This window comes from Mus musculus, chromosome 3 (assembly GCF_000001635.26).
Source record: "Mus musculus strain C57BL/6J chromosome 3, GRCm38.p6 C57BL/6J".
In the NCBI taxonomy this organism is placed as follows: domain Eukaryota; kingdom Metazoa; phylum Chordata; class Mammalia; order Rodentia; family Muridae; genus Mus; species Mus musculus.
Genome location: NC_000069.6, coordinates 142,700,425 through 142,720,575, shown reverse-complemented (window position 1 = coordinate 142,720,575; position 20,151 = coordinate 142,700,425). Strand labels below are relative to the sequence as shown.

The window sequence follows — 20,151 nt, the reverse complement described above, 5'->3', positions numbered from 1 at the left end:
GTTTAGACACAAACAACCCCCCCCCCCCCATGACATATCGGTGTATCCCACATGGCCCTGATAGACTCACAAAGCCTCTTGTGTATTGATTCATGTTATCAATAAATGCAGCCTTTGATAACTCTTCTTTTACGTATGAAGGAGGGGATATATCTGGAAAGCCTTGTCCAAGGTTCACCACAGAAGGATCCGCAGCCAACTTAGTAAATTCAACCCTGATTAAAAACAAAGCAAAACAAAACAACCACAAAGATTAGGGAGTACTATAATTACAGACTTAGTTTTAGTGTAATATGCTCTCATCATAGAATCGAAACCCAATGGGTTCCCAACAAAAATGTGACTGCCCACAAGGTGAGTTTACCTAGCAAACGGTGACTGACCTAATAAACTCAACTTCCTTAGAGAAGCCAATTCAGGGACATTTATATTCCAGGGACATATCACACACACATATGCCACACCACCTCTATCTAGTAGGATCTGTGTGACAAGTTCCAGAGACTGAGGTAATTGACCTCAAAAGGGGAAGGCCTCCTGGAACCAGATGTGGAACTCTTTGCCAGAAAAAAAAAAAAATATTGAGCTGTAGTTCTCATGGCAATCTATCTGTTTTGTTTTCTCTTATTCCTTTTCTTATTTACATGTTCCTGGTGGCCTAGGCCAAGATCTTAAGTGAAAATAATGGGTAAGAAACCATCCCTAGAGATGGGGTCACTAACATGACCGTATCCCCAGGGAAACCAACGCTTTACTTTCTAAATCATTTACAAAACTATTATGATAGATAAAAACTTTCCCAATAATAAAATTTCATATGGCTACAAGTGTGACATCGGAGGTGGGTTTTGGTATATGGTAAAGAAAGCCTAATTAGAAAGAATTAAAATAGTTTAAATTTACATACTGAAGATTTGTAAAAAATCAGGCACTAGATATTAAATAATAATTGACATGGGGCTGGAGAGTTAGTTCAGTGGTTAAGAGCACTGACCGTTAAAGATTTAGTAACCTGCTTCCAGAAATATGTCTTGGACGACAGCCCCCACTGAATACATCCTTTTAGAATTGCTATATTTTGATGATTTATAATGATGTTACCTGTTCTGCTTGTGATTCACTGAATACATAGTTTCAGAGTTGTAATGCTTGGCTGATTTTTGTGCTTTACTGTGCCAAATGACTTGTGTTGGTATTTGTGATTGATTCACTGGATATAGTTTCTAAGAGATGTAATGTTTGTTTTTTTAATGTATAAAATCCCCTGCTTGAGAGCTGCAAAATGCATTCAGATTCAAACTGCCTCTGTGTTTGTTTCTGTTTGTTACTGCCGAATCCTTACCCACCTAGCTTCGAGGACCCTCATTCCAGGGACCCCCAGACCCTACTGGGGTGGTCCGTGGCACACGTATACATTCCAGTATATGGTTATATGTATATGTGTGTGTGTATATATATATATATGTGTGTGTATATATATGTGTGTGTATGCAATCATATATACGTATGATATATACATACATACATATATACATATGTGGGGAGCTGTTACTAATTTTTCTTGTTTTTGTTTTTTTGAGACAGGGTTTCATTGTGTAAAAGAGCCCTGGCTGTGCTGGAACGTGCTTTGTTAGATGAGGCTAGTCTTGAAGTCACAGAGATCTGCCTACCTTTGCCTCCTGAGTGCTGGGATTAAAGGCATGAGCCACTATGTCATGTTTAATTTTTCTTATCAACTGCTAAAAGGAGAGCAAATAAGAAAAACTATAATCTCTGTAGTCCCGTAATCCCAGCACTGGGGAGGCTGGGGCAAGAGGACAAAGAGTTTGAGGCCAGCCTGGGCCACATACATAGCAAATGCTTACTTCAAGAAAAACAGAAAAGGAATCAGTTAGTTGTAAATTTCACAAAAGCACTACTCAAATGTAGTTTTAGGTTTTCTCTACTGTATATTCAGTGCTAGCCCAGAGGGGTACACTTGCTAAATGAGTAAAGTGGCATAGGTATGTATGGCTAGCTTTCTCTGTTTAATTTTAATGGTGAATTAAATGGCTTCTTTATTGAACTGCAGGCGAAGTTAAGAATCCAACTTAAGGGCGCACAGGAAGCTTTACCACATACCCTCTGCCAAAGACACTCACCACACATTGCTGTCCAGGCCTTCGATTCGTTTGGCGTTTTTGAATTTCAAAGCCATTTTCTGAAAGATATAAAGTTATCTTTTAATTATTTGGTCAAAATTCAAAGAGGTCAGTAAACAATGGGCCACTCTCCCTTTTCCTGTTAGGCTGTAAACGCTAGCATGAGAGGAAGTTTTAGAGCCCCATGCAGCATCCTGCAGACTTGTCCAACCTGTCCCTACTGCTCCTCAGAATACTTTCCCATGTGCAGCTCACATCTGTACACTCTCAGCTGAGGACAAGACTATCCCAGCAGGAAGAGCTAATCAATCTAACGGCATGAACCACACTCAAGAGCTCAATAATAACATCAGAGGAAAAAGCGTCGAGAGAATCTTGAACTATGCTACATACGAAGCTTGCGGAACGTATTATGCATCTAGAATTCTATACGGAAGTCCCTCCTACATCCTACAGGAAGAACTCAATAAATGGTTTTAAAAATCCTTCATAATGGGTTACAGATAATGATAGGTGACATTAGGAAGCGATGCTTATGTGCCCAGCACTGTTCTGTGTTCTTTACATAATTAATTTTGTTAACATTCATAACAGCCCTATGAAACCTTATGAATTCCACTTATTGAAATAACAAAGTCGAGGTACCATGAAGATGGAGAAAGCTTTTCACATCTGGTACGTTCATAAAACCGTCTGAAACAAGCCCACGATCTGTCTCTACAGCACATTCTTACTTGTCTTCTACAGACTTTCACATACTGAGGCTTTCTACAAATATGGCTGGAAGTTGCTGCTACAAGTATAGTCGTCATTCCCACCAGGTATACTCACACCAGCAAGTAAGCTAAGCCCGGAGTAGGAAAATGCTAGAAGCTATAGTAATCATACCATATATAAGATTTCAGTTCTTTCGATTCAAAAGCTGCATTTTGACTCTCTCTCTCTCTCTCTCTTTCTCTCTCTCTGAAATACTGAATTAGCTTTAAGTTCATTGTTAGCGGGCTGGTGGAAATAAGAAAAAGTGATTGACAGCAATTTTGCAAGGAATTTTATAATAGAATATTAAAGCAATTTTAATTCAATCTGGAAAAAAGATAATGATAATGGTTATTAAATAGACCATTGTTCTCCTTCTATTTCCAATAACAATACCAAAGAAATAGCTTTCTCAGCCTCCTGTTGGTAATCTTTGAAACTCCACAGAAAAAAAATCACAAGCAAATTCTCTGGAGGCTAACACACTTCAGGAACAGCATTTTGATGAAGCCCCACCTGAACATAAGGCTACTCTAGAGAATATGATGATAAAACTCAAAAGACCCAGCAGACCAGAGAAAGAGATTTTTAACACAGGCCTTTCCCTCTTTCCGAGACAATGGTGAGATCATAATGATTTACTCAGCAAGGGACCAGATATGCAAAGCAGATTCATTTTTATTATAAAGACGTCAGCAGGCCGATGGCTCAGTGGGTAAAGCCTGAGCTGAGTTCAGATCCCACACTCCCAGGTAGAAGTCGGGTTTGCACAGGGCTTGTGACTCCAAGACTGGGGGCCAGAGATAGGAAGACCTCAGGGGTTGCCCCGAGTCCAGCAGTCCACCTCAAACACTGAGCTTCAGATAGATCAATGGGAGACCATGCCTAAATATAATAAGGTAGAGAGCAACTGAGGTAGATAGAGGGACAGCCTTGACATTGGACCTCCAGACTCCATTTATGGCCACTTGCATGGCTCCCACACACATCACTCCCTAACAAAGGAAAAGAAAAGGAAAAAAAAGAACAGGATGGAGTGCAGTCGACAACACAGCCACAAAGTACAGCTGAGTGCCACATTTATTTAGTTGAGGTCAAAAGGCACATTTCGACTCACTTTTATCCAAAGTCTACGTCAGCCACTTCCCACAGCTGCCACTGCCTCCTCTCCATCACAGTTCCATGCCTCAACCATCCAACACTTAAATGATGTTACTCTGCATGTAGTCTGTCCTCTGCTAAGACCGTCTTTCTACATCAGCATCCCAGCCTCACTATATAGCAATGGTTCTCAACCTTCGTAATGCCAAGACCCACTCTTGAATTCTACGTTGAGAAATAAGATTGTGCCAGGTAGCACTGAGTTTTGAATAGTTACGAACATAACAGCAACCATTTCTTTCGCCCGGAAAGCATTCATTGTCCCTTTTCTTGCAGGTAAGAGTGCTTCTGTTAAGGAGGCATGCTCTGTACTCCATTCCATCACTGGTCCTCACCAAACAGCACTGCCCCTGCATTTGGCCAGTTCTGGTTCCATCTGCCACCTTTGATATTCAAGTTAGACTTTGTTTCCTGCCCTCCCTACATCCAGTCAGGTACTTCTATGTGCTCCTGTTAAATTCAGTCTTTTCCATTATTTTGTTCCTACCTTCCTGCACTTGTATGCCCTTAGATCATAAGAATACCGTGTGCTCTGCCGTGTCAGTAAACTTTCTCAAGAAAGTAAGAACAAATAGCAATTGGGAGAGTTATCTCTAGGACTTGGCCATGCAGCGACGGGGCTAGGAAATCTGCAATGTGCAGAGTAGACAACAGGAGAGCCTGCATCACAGCTCAGATCTAAGGTCTCCATTCTTATTTCCTAGGAGAAGCATTAATTTCTTTTCTCCAAAGACATCAACAGAACAGAGATCATCCATCCTAGGGCTGCTACTTAGCTTTCCTCAAACCCACCAACTGCATGTTAATTTCATCTAAAACCATCTTCACAGAATACCCACACTGGTATTTGAACAGGTATATGGGTACTTAAGGTATCTGTCAGACAAGTCAATACCATCAGAGACTATGATACAGTTCTATACTGGACACATGGTGAATTTTCAACAAATATATGATGAATGGAAAAGTTCATTCACATTATAGTGTCACTGAAGTTAAGTTAGGCACTTATGTCAATCAGCTTAATTTATGCTTTGGTAATAAAAGAGCCTAACATTTTTATCTATCTATCTATCTATCTATCTATCTATCTATCTATCTATCTATCTATCTATCTGTGTGTGCACATGTGCATGTGTTTGTGTGTGTAAGTCAGAGGATAATAGGGTGTTGGTCCTTGCTTTATCTGAGACAGAGTCTCGTGATGGCTTCTATGTATCCCTCACTAGCTTCTAATTTTCTCGGGGAATTCTCCTGTCTCAGCCTCCCATCCTCCTAAACGAGGGCTGGGATGCATGCATGCTATCGTGCTCAGCTTTGTGTGGGTTTGGGGTTTGGAGTGTGTTGCAGTCTCCATCGTCTCAGTCGCCGCCCTTGGAGACAGGAATGACACAGACACCAAGATGGGTTCATGCAGCTTCCGCTTTACTTGCAGCTTCCTCCACAGCTTTTTACTTACAGCTTTTTTACTTGGGGCACAGCTCTTTTCTTACAGCTCTCTTACTTGGGGCACAGCTCTTTACTTACAGCTCTTTTACTTGGGGCACAGCTCTTTACTTACAGCTCTTTTACTTGGGGCACAACTCTTTACTTACAGCTCTTTTACTTGGGGCACAGCTCTCTCCACTTACAGCTCTCTTCCCCTCAGGGCAAGGGCTATATTTATACAGTAGTGGCAACTGACCTCATCTCCCTCCACACCACCTCATCCAATCAGAATCACACACGCTCCAGGCACAAGCTCAGATCGGTCACAGATAGGCTGACAGATCCAACTTGGCAGGCAGCTTACACATGCAGTTTCACTGCGCATGTTCGGGCAAGGCAGTAAACATGTGGGTTTCACTGGGCCTGGCAATGGGCCAGGGCGCCATCTTGGCCCATGCGGCTGCAACTGCTTCCTGCATCTCCCCATTTTAGTTTTATTAGTAGCCCTGGGATCAACATTTGTCTTAGGTTGCCCCCATCTGTGCCACATCCTTACCCATCATGGGAGTGAGGAACTCACTTTCGCCATCCTGTCTTAGGTTGGTATGCACACGTGAGGGTCTTACCCATCATTGATTACTAATCCAGCATGTTGAGCCAACATGGGGGGGGGTGTTCCAGCTTCTAAGGCTGCCATAGCCTGCACTAAGGCTCATTTATCAGCCCTGTGCTGCCTTCACATATGTGCCATCCACCAAAGCATTCCTCCACACACAACAGTCAGCAGGAGCGCTCAAAAGGCTATCCCTCCCCAATTTTTTAAGAATTCCACAGTTCCCTGCATGATCTCCAGCCATTGCTTTGCAGTTGAAATTTCCACACGAGTGTTGTTCACGGCAACAATTGATGCTTGCAATTCCTTCTTTGTGTTGAGATCATGACTCCAATTTCCTAGCAGCATCGCACCAATTGCATGCGACAGATTTGCAGCTCTGGAAAAATTCTGATACTGAACAGAGGTTACACACATTTCTGACATATGAATAATGAAAATACTAACTGCTCCAACAACACCTTGTACAGATTGATAGGGAAATACATGAGCTTGGGGTTGATTTCCTTCAACATAAACTACTCCCACACCGCCTTTGGATCCATCAGCAAATACATTAACAGCACCTGGGATTGGCTCAGTCCGGGTCATGACAAACTGAAGCCAATTAGTGGAGGTAAGTACCTCAATCCGTTTTACATCAGGTTGTTTACCAAAAGCTCCTAGTCCCACCTTTATACCCTTAAGAATTAGCTGGGCTACGCGGGACTCAACCTGAGTTACGGCAAAGGCAGCCTGGACCCCATAAGTAGAAACCGACTCCTTCAATCTTTGTATAACCTTCCACTCCAGAGGTTCATGATTCCGTTGCCCCTGTTGGTCCTGAAATACTGGGAAGGCCCCCGCAACAGTGGGCACATTTTTCCAGACTTTTCATGAAGATTACGCTTTCCCCCTTTGTCTCCCTCATCTTTATAGGGGGGAGGAGAAGGCAACAGAGGGGCTGATGGCTCGGGTGGCCTACCACGTCTCAAACTCCAGCGGAACATCCGACTACAGATGTCACTGTCACCATCAGTCCCATCGCTGTCACTAGCAGACCCTTCAGAGCGAGATTTCTTCTTCTCTTTCTTATCTTTGGCTTGTTGTCTAAGCTGTTTAAGTTTTCAGCAGCTAGCCTGAGAAGCAATCTCCTTAGCTTCCTCAAGCACCACTGCTCCTTCCTCTATTTCAGCACTGTACTATCCACTGGCGTCCCCCAAGCACGCCCCAACTAAGATCCAGATGGCTAACATTTTTACTTTTATTTTAGTCGCAGTTGAACCCATGTTGCTGAAATTCCCTTCGTCTCTATTCCTGAGAACCTTAGTGCTTCGTCCCCTTTTTTCCCAGGAACCTTACCTTCGTCTCTATATCTGAGAACCTTAATGCTTCGTCCCCTTTTTTTTCCGGGGAACCTATCAGGCCTATGCTTTCTTTAGTTACCGCTGCTTACCAAAATTATGAGTTCCCCGTACGGGCCAACACTTGTCGCAGTCTCCGCAGTCCTTGCCGCCCTTGGAGACAGGAACGACACAGACACCAAGATGGGTTCATGCAGCTTCCGCTTTACTTGCAGCTTCCTTCATAGCTTTTTACTTACAGCTTTTTTACTTGGGGCACAGCTCTTTACTTACAGCTCTTTTACTTGGGGCACAGCCCTCTCCACTTACAGCTCTCTTCCCCTCAGGGCAAGGTCTATATTTATACAGTAGCGGCAACTGACCTCATCTCCCTCCACACCACCTCATCCAATCAGAATCACACACGCTCCAGGCACAAGCTCAGATCGGTCACAGATAGGCTGACAGATCCAACTTGGCAGGTAGCTTACACATGCAGTTTCACTGCGCATGTTCGGGCAAGGCAGTAAACATGTGGGTTTCACTGGGCTTGGCAATGGGCCAGGGCGCCATCTTGGCCCATGCGACCGCATCCGTTTCCCACAGGAGTGCATGTCCTCACACTTGTACGACAAATGCTTTAACCCCAATCTTCCTAGCCCCAGTACAGTAACTAAAAGCATAAGATTATAAAGGTTTTCCTTTCGCTTATATTTCTTATGCACAGAACCTCAGCTGCTGCTCTGCTCTTTGTCACTGTCATCTTGAGACAAAATTCAGCCTCTACCCAAACACTACCTCCTTTAAGAAATATATATATATAATCAGTTATTTCATGGCTGAGCCATGAAGTCGGGTTATGTAACTGCCCACTAGGGGAAGCAGTAAGTACTTTGGGAAACAACTAAATAAAGGCAGGATCAGACAGGTCGCTGTTATGGGTTGAATTTGGTGTGCCTCAATTACGTAGGTGGAGACCCTAACTCTTAATACTCAGAGTTTGGCTATAGAAATAGGGTCCCTGGGGACTGGAGACATGGCTCAGTAGCTAAGAGCACTGGATATCCTTCTAGAAGATGTGATTTAGTCCCAGCACCCACATGGAAGATTTTGTAACTCCAGTTCCAGAGTTCTGACACCCTCTTCTGGGAAGTATCAATCAATGTATGTGATACATACACATGCATGCAGACAAAACACTCAGATGCATAAAAAATTAAAAAAAAGATGTCGTAAAAAGAAGAAATAGGCTCATTGCATATGCCAGAGTTAAGATGAGGTCACTAGGGTGGGCTCACATCTGCTTTGATGTGTTGGCTCCTCATTTAAGGGGACATCTGGGCACCCAGTGTGGAGGCCTTGACAGAGGCTAAAGTCATGGCTCTCCAAGTCAGGAATGCCAAAACCCCCCATGGAAACCACTGAAAAGCCAGAGAACGTAAGACTCTTCCTTCCTTCAGTAGGAAGGAAGGTCTCTATTAAAGTGATGTCAGCCTTTTGGCCTCCAAAGGCAATGAAGAGAAGAAAACAAAATGAAGCAAAAACAAACTAAACCTCCCATTGCGTAAGCACTTGCTTTGCTCACGCACTGGGGAAATCAGTTGACGGGTGAGAAGTAGGTGAGAAGCCACTGGTCACTCACAGAGGTTAGGTTGGAACGTTGCAGGTCCAGAGCCCAGTTTCAATTTCTCTCAGGTTATTTTCAGCCCCCTTGAGGGACTCAGTGTCTATTCTAATGTATTTATGGCTAATGTACAAAAATCCTTTGAATGGTATAATAGATCACTAGCTTTGCCAACCGAAAGGCTGAGTGTCACAGATAAGAATAGAGACCCCCCCCCAACACATGCGCACGCACGCACCTTGCTTTAACCTCCCTACCTAATGTCTTCACCAACATATTTTAAAACTGGCTTGATTCATGACTATCTTTGTTCATTACCACAAAAGCTCCATCAGACTGTTAACACACTGGAACATGGAATTTGGGTGTTCCCGTGCTCCTGAACAACGGCAACTCATATTTGGCCCCAGAATAAGCAATCTCCCTTCGCTTTGACCAAGGTCATAAGATGCTCTTCGCACACCAGACTCAACGGCAGAGGTAAATAGTGGTTGTGTAAAACTTACTTCCTAGAGAGCAGCTAAAGGTCTGGTGTGAATTTTGAACACAGCCAAGCATGTGGAGTGCATTTGTTCATCAGTGAGATTTCAGGTGTTGCATATTCACGAGCTGTGTCTTATACAAAGCTGCTGAAATCACAAGCTACTTAATCTTTCCTCAGCTTGAAGGGAAGGGTGCCTCTCTAGAGCTTCAACACACGGTGGCGGTGGCGAGCGAGTTTAGCAAAGATAAGGAAAACTGTCAACAAAGCTAGTTCCAAAGATGAAAGGAATTACAACCCGGGCGCCCAATACAGGAAGCTACAGCTGTACACATTTTAAGGACTTAACCCACAGGATTTAATGCTTGTAGGTTGGATGAGACGGGTACAGAAAAAGCCTCACAAACAAGGGGATGAAGCTGAGGGAAACGAGGCTGTCAAATCCAGACAGTAGAAGTCATTAATCAAGTCTTTACCCAGCGCAGCCAAGGTGACTAGAGGGCAAGAAAGGCCTAAAATAGCAAAAGCAGAGCTGTATACAATGTATGATTCTGTATTCTTCTAGAAGAACCCTGAATACTACACACACACACACACACACACACACACACACACACTCACACTATTGTATTTTAATTTTACTTATTTGTGTATATTTTGATGTCCCAGTGCCCACAGCCACAGCACTTAGGACTCCTTCATTCCTTATCACTAATAATACTTCATAATGTCTCTCGTTTCGTTTAAAACACACTGGAAATGCCATACTATCTCCCAACCTATGCCATGGCTTCTTTTGTGAAGTACACAGCTGTCACTCGGGCTTCTGTGCAACCCGGCACTCTCAGGACTTCACTGGGACATTACCAAGGGCCGAGGCTTCCCCTGGCACATCAGATGCCCTCAACAGCCCAAAGCTATCAGACCTCTTATTTGCATGAGTTGCAGACTAAATCTGCATGCAGTCTTTTGGTATAAAGGAGAATGATAAGAAGGTTGGCGCTTCTGTTGGAAGTGCAGAGGGGCGCTCCAGCACACAGGGAAGAGACCTCGAGCCCACAGGTTTTGTTTCATCTCTGTCCCCACCTACTCTACTTTCCTTCCCAAGACACAAAGTAACCTCCCCCACCCCACGCCCAAATTCACTCTCAGGGAGGGACATTAAGCCCCAGGAATCTCCAGGGAAATGAAAACTAAAATCAGGAGACATCATAATGAATCCATTAAGATGTTTGTAGACAGCAAGTGTTGCGGACAGGGATGTGGGCCACTGGCTACTGCTCAGGCCTCATGGGATGTAATGGGGTCCAGGCAGTTTGGGAAATGTTTTGGAAGTGACCTAAAAACTAAACATAATTTAAATATAGTTAAAAGTAAAGCAGACATCTCACTGTGAGGTGTTTACAAGAGAACGGAAAACCTCATCTAATAAATCAAGGCACAGGGACCCTTCACACAGTTTATGCACAGAAATCTAAACCTAGAAACAACACAAAGCTTCTCAAAGGGGGAAAAGAGAAGGAAGCAACGGCCAATCTACAACCTGAAGTAGCACTCAACGGCAAGGAGGGAGAAACCACCGACATGCTACACTTAAAATCATTGTATGTATATAAAAAAAACCCTCCTATAAAATACAAAGGCGAACTAATCCGTAATGACAAAGAACAAATCAAAGGACTGGGTTATAGCTCAGTGGAGGAGTGTTTGCTTTGAGTGTGCAGGCTCTGGGTTCAATTTACAGCTCCACAAGGTAAGCCATGAGCTACAGACAAACACAAGGCCCGCTGCCACGGGGTTACGGGGATGCTGTGTGGTTGCTTGTGGCTGGTTTTTCACGGATCGTTTTCTAGCAAACGATCAATTGAGTTGTCAGTCTTCACTGTAGTTTGTTGCATCTAGACTTGATTTGAAAAGGTTGTCAGGGTGTTCTGAGACCACGCCTCCTTTTTCTCTCTGGAAAGAACGGAAGTTCCTCAAGTAAAGATAAACAAAATGATCTCACAGATAGGAGCTTCCCAGATAGGAGCTCCGTATTCAGGAAACCAGGTGGATTACTATGTTTGGCCACTAGATGGCAGCACCAACACAGACTGCTCCTGCCATGATGGAAAAACTGAATGTAAAATTCAGCCGGACCTCTGAACTAAGATTTAAGGATGAGGCAATTACTCCAGATACAAAGGTCTGAGAATCTAACGGAAACCTCTAAGCAACACATACTCGGTTTCTCTATTTTATACACTATTATTTCTAAGCTGGGTTTCGTGGCTGTCCTGTATTCCCAACAGTACTGGAGGCTGGAGATAAGGAATCATTACAAAGTTGAGGTCAGCCTGGTCTATATAGTGCCTGTCTCAAACTACAAATAAGCAGGCAGGCAGGCAGGCAGGCAGGCAGGCATGGTGATGCATACCTGTAAGCCAAGAACTTGAGAGGCAGAGGCAGGAGGAAGCCAGCCGGAGCTACCTAGCAAGCTCTAGGTCAGACTCCCTTACAGGAAACCCTGTCTGAAAAACCGCACCAAACCAAATCAACCAGCCAAAAAAATGAACATTTTGAATGTGATGTGTTCAGCTTCTCTTGACTGAACTCATGAGTGATCCTGTGTTGGGAGCCATTAAGGCAACACTATTGTCCTGATCTCTGAATTGGGCCTCTCCCCCCGAGAAGAAAAGAGGGTCAAAAGTGGGCCACCGGATGCACCGCTCCAAGAAAGTCAGCGCCGGATGTCCTGACCTCAAGATACCCTGATACCGCCAAGTTCCTGCTTCCCCGCGTAACTGCCTAAGAATGTGCAATTCTATTGCCCCCCCTCCCACTGATAAATACTTCTCCTTTTGCTTGTATTACCCCATCCCTCTCGCTGATAAGTATCTGTACTTCCCCGTTTCCTTGTGCAATTCTACTGCCCCATCCTTCCTGCTGAAAGGCACTTCCCCCTTTGCTTGTGTATTTAAACCTTGGGCCTGGCTAATACATTTTGGGGGTCTTGATACAACTTCAGAACGGATTCCGTGTCGTTACTCGTACAAGACCCTCGTCTCTCTCTACCCCCCATTTGGTTATTAGGAGGAGGTCCCCTCGAGATCCTCGAATAACTGGACCTGCTGGACGGGTCAATCCTGACTCTCCGAGAGATGGTGTGTTAGAGGAAAATCTTACACATACCTCAACAGGAAGCCAGGCACGGGCGGCACACCCTCCCAGGACCGGTCCTAGGAGCGCAGTGGGTGTGAACTGCGCTGGACCTTCCTAAACTGAAGGCAAACAGGTATCTATCAAAGCCTGTTGCTGCACGTTTGGCTGACTTCAGTCTGTGGAGAAAGTAGTTTGCCTTTCCATGCATTGCGTATTTCATACACACCTGTGCCCACTGGCTTCTCTGAACTCATGGCAGCTGGAGACACAGCTAAGCCCTGGAGGTTTCCCAGATGCTGGGGGTGGGGCGAGGTACAGCTTGGCATGCTGTGCAGTGGTCCACACGTGCAACTCCAGTGTTCACCTTCTGCGTCTCACCTAACACCCACATGACTATCAGACAACACTCCTAACCTGTACCCCTAACCTGAGTGAACCCCTGTCTCTATCAACCTTGAAGCTAACAGTGAGACGGCACCTGAACTCCACAGGTAACCAAAATAATAAATAATAATAAATGGCAGCTCTGTTGGCTTCCCCTTCTTGATGACCTAAGTGATGGCTATTGTTGTTAAGTGTCACCTCTGACATGCAGGATATCAGATATGACTCCTGTGAAAGGGTCACAACCCGTAGGTTGAGAAACACTGAATTAGGTGAACTGGAGGTCATCGACCTGCACTTTTGGACTTTTGGTCACAGCAATAGCCTTTGCTAAACAAAAAGGTTTGCACTTCAGCATGGCAGAGCCAGGCACGGTGAGTAAGGTACCCAACTTTGGGCAAGTGAATACACCTGTCACACATTCTCATTTGGAACACAGAGAAACTCATATTCAAACTCATATTTTGTGACCGTAGACTAAGAACGGCCACCACGATGAGCCACGAGCGACAAGCAGGCAGGTGCTCAAAGAACCAGAGTTCTGGCCAGTGATGAGACTCACTCCCTCAGCCCACATCACAGAATTACACCCCCCACTAAGACTCACTCCCTCAGCCCACATCACAGAACTACACCTCCCACTGAGATACTAAAAGTCCCTGGGAAATTGCATAATTTTTAACCAACGTGAGAAAATACATGCAATATTGGGTCTGTGACAAGCAATACCTACGGCAGAAGTGCAGAGTCCGAGGACTTTCGAAGAAGAGTAAATTGTCTTTATGGGCTTTGATCTGCAGCCAAGGGAGATGAGTCTCCTCTGGGCCAAAAGCATGCTAGAGAAAAGAGACATTGAAAGAGGAGTCAATGAGCGTTCGCTGCACCATTGCAAGATCCCCGTGGGTGGCTGAGAGAACACAAGCGCATATACACCTTAAATGTTGATGAGGGGTTTCAGGTATATATACACGGTATAAAAAATGCTTCAGACTTCTCGCCCTCACTATGCTATGCTGTATTTAGACTTCAAGGTTCAGAGCATTAGACGTTAAACCGTGCTAATAATGAGTGTGGGGCTCCTAGGACATCTTGTGGGGACTCACGTCTCTCCTTTAACCGTGTGAGTTCTAGACACCCTCCTCAGTGTGTCAAGCTTAACAGCAAGCATATTTAGCTACAGAACTTCACATCTTTGGCAACTATACTAGCTTTCTTCCTGGCCTCTTTTCCTTTTGGATTTCCTTTCTATTATTTATTATCCATTTCTGGAATCACCTGAAAGCTCCTCTTCTTCGTCTTATAGAGACCCTCACTCAAACTTTAGGTGGAGAGAGAGTCCAAACTGGAGATCTCCTTGGATCCTACCAGGGACCAACCTCGGCTTGGAGAGGGGTCCTGAGAGAAGGGGTGTCTGGGAGCTGCAAAAACAAACCACTCGCAGTCAATTCGTGAGTGCAAGCTGGTGGCCTATGCTCTGCTGGAGCCAGCTTTCCAGACTGCTTTCTCTCTGTTTTGCTTTCTTTTCTTCTCTGGAGAGCTGCAGAAAGCTAGCTAGCTCTCTCTCTCTCTCTCCTGCTTGAGACACTTCTCTCAACAGTACTCTCTTGCTATTCTAAAAAAATTCTCTGGATAGCTCATTTCTTGCAGTTCATAAGCCCAGTCTTTTATTTTACATATCAATCTAGTCACTTCAGGTTTCCTTTTGATTCCTATGAATCAGTAGCCCATCACCCTAGCTCCTTAATTCGTAGGAGACAGCAAGCACACATTTTCTTTTAATATTGTATAAGGATTCAGAAATCTGACTCTGTTAAACACAGGTGATCAGATAAATGGGTTGGAGTCCATCCTGAAATTACCATTTCTATACTACCCCTGGGCCTAACCCTGCTCAGTCCTAGGCTGACCTTGAACTCAGGAATCTCCCTGCCTCTGTATTTTTCTGACAAGCTGGATCATTAATGCAGCTGCCTTTGTTCCTCTAGATTCTTGAATCACTCATAATTCATATTGCATCCTTATACTTTGCACAGTTGAGAAATTATGTATTTTCCAACTCATGTTTTTAGAGTTATTTCCCACAGCCCTAAGGGCTGTCCTGAAGGTCCCAGTGTTTACCATTTTGTTAATATGTTAACTGCACCTTTGCCTCCTGGTCTTAATACTATCTGATTGTCATGGAGTCATTAAGGTTAACAGGGAGGACATTCCTTAAAGGAGAAGTGTAAAATATGCACATTATTATACAAACAAGCCTTATGACCATGGCAGCCATAGACACTCATAGAGGACCACATCCATTGACCCTGTCCCAGGGGCAGGAAGCGTGCTATTCTGTCCCCAATAAGGCCATGCTGGACCCAGTAGAGTCTCTCCCCAAAGGATCTTGGGGAACCCGAGGAAAGAGGAGGAGGAAGAACTAACTATAGGAGCCGAGGGGTCGAGAACACCAGAAGAACACAGCCCACAGACATCAACTAAGTAGGGCTCATAGAGAACTTACCCCTATGTGCTGATCATAGTGTCCTTGGAAATCCTAGCAGTTGTAAGAGTAAAGTGGGGAGATCATGTTTGTGGCTAGCCTGGGCTAGCAAGACTGTCTCAAAATCTTGAGTGAGCATGCAGCTCAGTAGAGGAGTACTTGCCATGCACAAGGAAAAGTCCTGTGTTTAATCCCAATACCTTAAAAGAAAAGAAAAACCCTAAAGCCACCTCCCCTTGAGTCCCCTTTGAAAATGACCACTGCATTCCCCTGTGGTGCTTCAGTATTCTTAAATAAATAAAGGTATTCTTTTGAGACATCCCCTCAGATCCACTGATGTTTTATTGAGATTGACATTAAGTCATTTTGCATTGAGATTTGTGAAGATATTTTAAATTAAATTATTAATTTTTAAGGCCAGGTATGGTGGCCTTTGATCCCAGTGCTCTGGAGGCAGAGCCAGGTGGGTATCTGTGAAAAGCCCAGACTGGTCTACAGAGTGAGATCCTGTAGTAGTAATAATAATAATAATAATAATAATAAATATCTTTGATCTCATCGTGAACATGAAATTTTAGTAAATAAAAAGACAACTTCTAGAAGTTTTAATATCCAGACTAGATCATTTAGGAACTAGTCAAATTTCAGTTGTGGCCATCTGGGTAACAATCACTAGTAGTAAAAAGACAGTGTATAAGCTGGGCCCAGAGGGGAGGGTCTGCAATCCCAGCTCTGCCAAAGAGTGAAACTGGATTGTCAGAACATCCATCCCTTAACTCCCTAACGTTTTGACACGGGGGTCTAATGAGGTCCAGTCTGGCCTTGAATTTTCTATGTAACAGAGGCGAGCCTTGAACTCCTGATCCTCCTTCCCCGACTTCCAAAGTGCTGGAATTGCACGCATGTGCCATGACACTTGGCTTCTTCAAACAGGTTCTTGACAAATGAGAAGCTATGGATCTTACATTAGTTTTGAAGATGGGTTTCCTGGACAACTATTTCAAGAGTCTCCAGTTACACAAGAAGGATTCATTGGGAACTGCTTCTGTACCCGTAGGGAAATCATTCAGTCTCAGGAAAATGCAGGGAGATCTGGGCAATGAAGCTTCTCGACTGCCCAGCTACTTAGAACTGGAAAGAAATCCCAGCAAACAGAACTCATCAACCATCAGCTTTTATTCTGAGTGTGTAAGGCAGCTGTAACACTACATGGTGTTTCTTCTCACTTCTTAAACTAGGAAGGGGTCAGACATGGCTCACTGGGAGAAGGGTTTGCTGTGGGTGCACACATTAGGACTTGAGCGTGGATTTGCACACTTGATGACAAGTCTTGCCTATGCAAATGCTGTCCCCGAAAAAGGGACTGTGTGTCCCTGAGTTCCTTCGAACCTAGGGCCATGCCCAGGTTAGGCAAAGCTCTCTAGCAGTCTTAACTATGTTTCCAGTTCTTATTTTCTTTTGAAGCTTGGGCAAACTAAACTGCCTCCAATTCCTTATATAGCCTCAGGCTAGTCCTGACTCCACCCTTGGCCACTCAAGTAGCTGTATAGGTGTAGGTAGCCCTTGTGATTTTTGACTTGGGAATTAAATATAGTGTATTGCCAAGTTGTTAGATATAATTAACTTTTCCCATTCTTTTATTGCCAAGTTGGCTTATTGGCTTTTCAATCACCAAGGGGGCAAACACACTTGATTCAGTTACAGATTCTGAGCCTGAGAAGAAAGCTAGTTTTCCTATTTATTATTATTATTTTGTTTTTTTTTTTTGAGACAGGGTTTCTCTATTCTTATTCTTATTATTTTGTTTTTTTTTCTTTTTTTAAAAGATTTATTGATTTATTATATATAAGTACACTGTAGCTGTCTTCAGACACACCAGAAGAGGGCATCAGATCTCATTATGGGTGGTTGTGAGCTACCATGTGGTTGCTGGGATTTGAACTCAGGACCTCTGGAAGAGCAGTCAGTGCTCTTAATCACTGAGCCATTTCTCCAGCCCTGTTTTTTTTCAAGACAGGGTTTCTCTGTATAGCACTGGCTGTCCTTGAACTCAGAAATCTGCCAGCCTCTGCCTCTCAAGTGCTGGGATTAAAGATGTGTGCCACCATTGACAGACCTCATTTATTTATTTTTGAGACAGGTCTTATGTAGACCAGGCTATCCTCAAGGCAAGGGTGACCTTGAACTCCTGATCCTCTGGCTTTCACCCCCCAAATGGGATTACTAGCCTCATTACATCTGCATGGCTTTTGACTTTTAAATGTGTTTTTTGCTAGAACGCTGTACATTGATATTCATGGATAAACTAAACTGATATATACATTCAAATGTCATGAAATTAGAAGAAAAAAAAAAGTTGTTGGCTTTTGGTTTCTCCTTAAGCTCAAGGGTCTGTGAAGAAAACCAGAGATATGTGAGTCAGGGTGACCCAGGCAATCTAATCATGGCATAGGGTATATCAAATATGAAACCCATGTTAGATACACACGGATCAACAGAAAACTAAAACTACCATTTTATCATCTCTAGGGTGGACTGATTCAGAACTGGAAGACCGTGGGCAACCTAGAGGTTAAAAGTTGAAGGAAAAACGCAAATCTCAAAGGTAGGCAAAGCATTCACAACTCAGTTTAAACATGGTTAAAGTTTAGTGCTCTGAATTTACCACTCAAACTACCAAGTTACAAATCTGACCCATAGGAGGTATACAGACATAAAGAATAGTTGTGTTAGCAATCTGAAAACGTCAGGAACCTTCAGGTTACCTAAAAGCTCAAGAAAGATTTATCAGAGACAGCCTCTTGATAAATAACACTGCTCCCTTTATTTTCACCACATGCCATACCTGTTAGCCGGGTTCTAGAGTGTTTATAAAGTTCGCTAATTGCAACAGAGCGAGGTGAACAGGGTTCTAGCTTTCAAAGTACAGAGGCATTCAAGGCCATATGAAGAGGTGAAGCATGAATAAAAAACACAGTCAAGTTTATCAGCATAAGTGTTAAGAGGCATTATCAGCATAAGAGTTAAGAGGCACCATTCAAAACGGGCTTTAAGGCCGCGTGAAAGTGAGATTCTCTCACAAGGGAAGCGGTATGGTCACCTGATGCCGAAATTAGGGTACCGCACACAGGCAAAAGTTGAACAGATTTACAGGCTGGCTGGCTGCAGCCCTGAGCAAGCTTCCCGTGTGCCACCTACCTACCCAGCAGCCCATAGGTGGAACACTGAATGGAGGTGCTTAGGGGCGAGCGGCTCAGATCTACAAGAATGCTTGACCTTCAGACACCACCAATTAAGACTGCTTTTGTCTTTTGCAAAGCTCCGAAAAGATAATCTCAAGCTTCTGGTTTAACTGCTTTTCCAACCCTGAACTTTCGCCTTATCTGGGCTAGGGAGGTAGCTCAGTTAGTAGGGATGAAGCTCTGGGTTCCAACCTAGGCACCGAATAAAACCAGCAGCGGTGGCGCACACCTCTAATCTTAGCACTGGGTGTGTGGGTCGGGTGTGTGGGAGTGGAGATAGGAGGATTAAAAAGTTCCTTTGCCACAAAACTACTTCCAGAAGAAGAGACTGTCTCAAGAAACAAACACAAACATCTTTCACGGATGAACTGAAGTCAGTATTGCCCTTGCAAAGGTGCGTTCTAAACACCCAGACTACACAATCAAGAGTAAAAGGGACAAGGGTGGACTTTTCTCCAAAGAAAAGCCTGTCAACCCCAAGATAAATCCCACAGTCTCCGCTGTGGTCCGACCATGTGCCTAGTACGGGCGCTTCTCCTGCCCGCCGACCTCCCTTTGGCTCCCGGCTCCGCAAACTCTGTATGCCCCGGGCCGAGTCACCGCTCACTACGTCCCGCCCGCTTACATCGTTCTCCTGGTTCCAATGCGTCCCTGGCCTTAGTCCGGAGGTCGCTAGGTGTCGCCGGGGTTCCTGGCGGAATGCACTCGGGGATCCAGAAGCAGAGTGCAGCAGGAACCCTCCTGATTGTAGAGGAGGCGGGGTGGAGGCGGTTCGTGGCTCTGACCAGGGATTGGCTCCGGTATCAGGGCTAAGGCTACAGATTGGTTACGGATTTCTCCAATCGTGGCGCGCCCTGTGAGAGTGCACAAGAAGCTCCCAGGCTAGGGGACAGGGCGTGGCCTTGGCTGAGTATCCAGGAAAAAGTGGAAGTGTGCGACTGTTTGGAGCAGAACTGTTTTTAAATCTCCGCTGCGTGGATTCGAAGCAGGTTCTAGGAGAAAGACTTGAAAATGCTTGAGAGGCCGGCCTGTGTAGTTGTCTATGTGTTCCCTCTGATGGGGAGAGAGGAGGGAGAGGGAATCTTTCCTTCGGAACTGTAAAGTGATGCAGGACCTAAAAGGCGGAGGAAGTGACACTGAAGCGGGAGGACAAGCTGTTAAGAGCACAGCTTGGGGGTTAGATTTTCTTCCTCTTGCGTTTAAAGGAGTCGAGGTGTTGTAGTTCACGAGAGCGGCTGAACGCTGTACTCACGCCTGTAGGAAGGAACAAAAGCGGATTTGGTTGGATGCACTGACCTTGCCACAGTGAGCCAAGCGCTTCTGTATTTTGTTACGAACATTAAAGGTGCTCATTGTAAGCAAGGGCACAGGCAGGC

At 44.5% G+C, this 20,151-nt stretch overlaps 1 protein-coding gene across 4 annotated transcripts in view; it reads right to left on the bottom strand.

Moving 5' to 3' along the window:
- Positions 1-19,557, bottom strand: part of Kyat3 (kynurenine aminotransferase 3) — a 43,893-nt gene extending 24,336 nt beyond the window's left edge. The window contains exons 1-4 of one of the 4 annotated variants that reach the window (NM_173763.4): positions 19,401-19,528; positions 13,781-13,887; positions 2,142-2,200; positions 71-215 (exon numbers count right to left, since the gene is read on the bottom strand). In NM_173763.4, the coding sequence (NP_776124.1) occupies positions 71-215; positions 2,142-2,197 (201 nt within the window). In that variant the 5' untranslated portion in view covers positions 2,198-2,200; positions 13,781-13,887; positions 19,401-19,528. Of the gene's footprint in view, positions 1-70; positions 216-2,141; positions 2,201-7,534; positions 7,848-13,780; positions 13,888-19,400 lie in introns of those variants that run through there. The other 3 variants (NM_001293560.1, XM_006501431.3, XM_011240114.3) reach the window with 3 other exon arrangements.
- Positions 19,558-20,151: the final 594 nt, after the last annotated feature.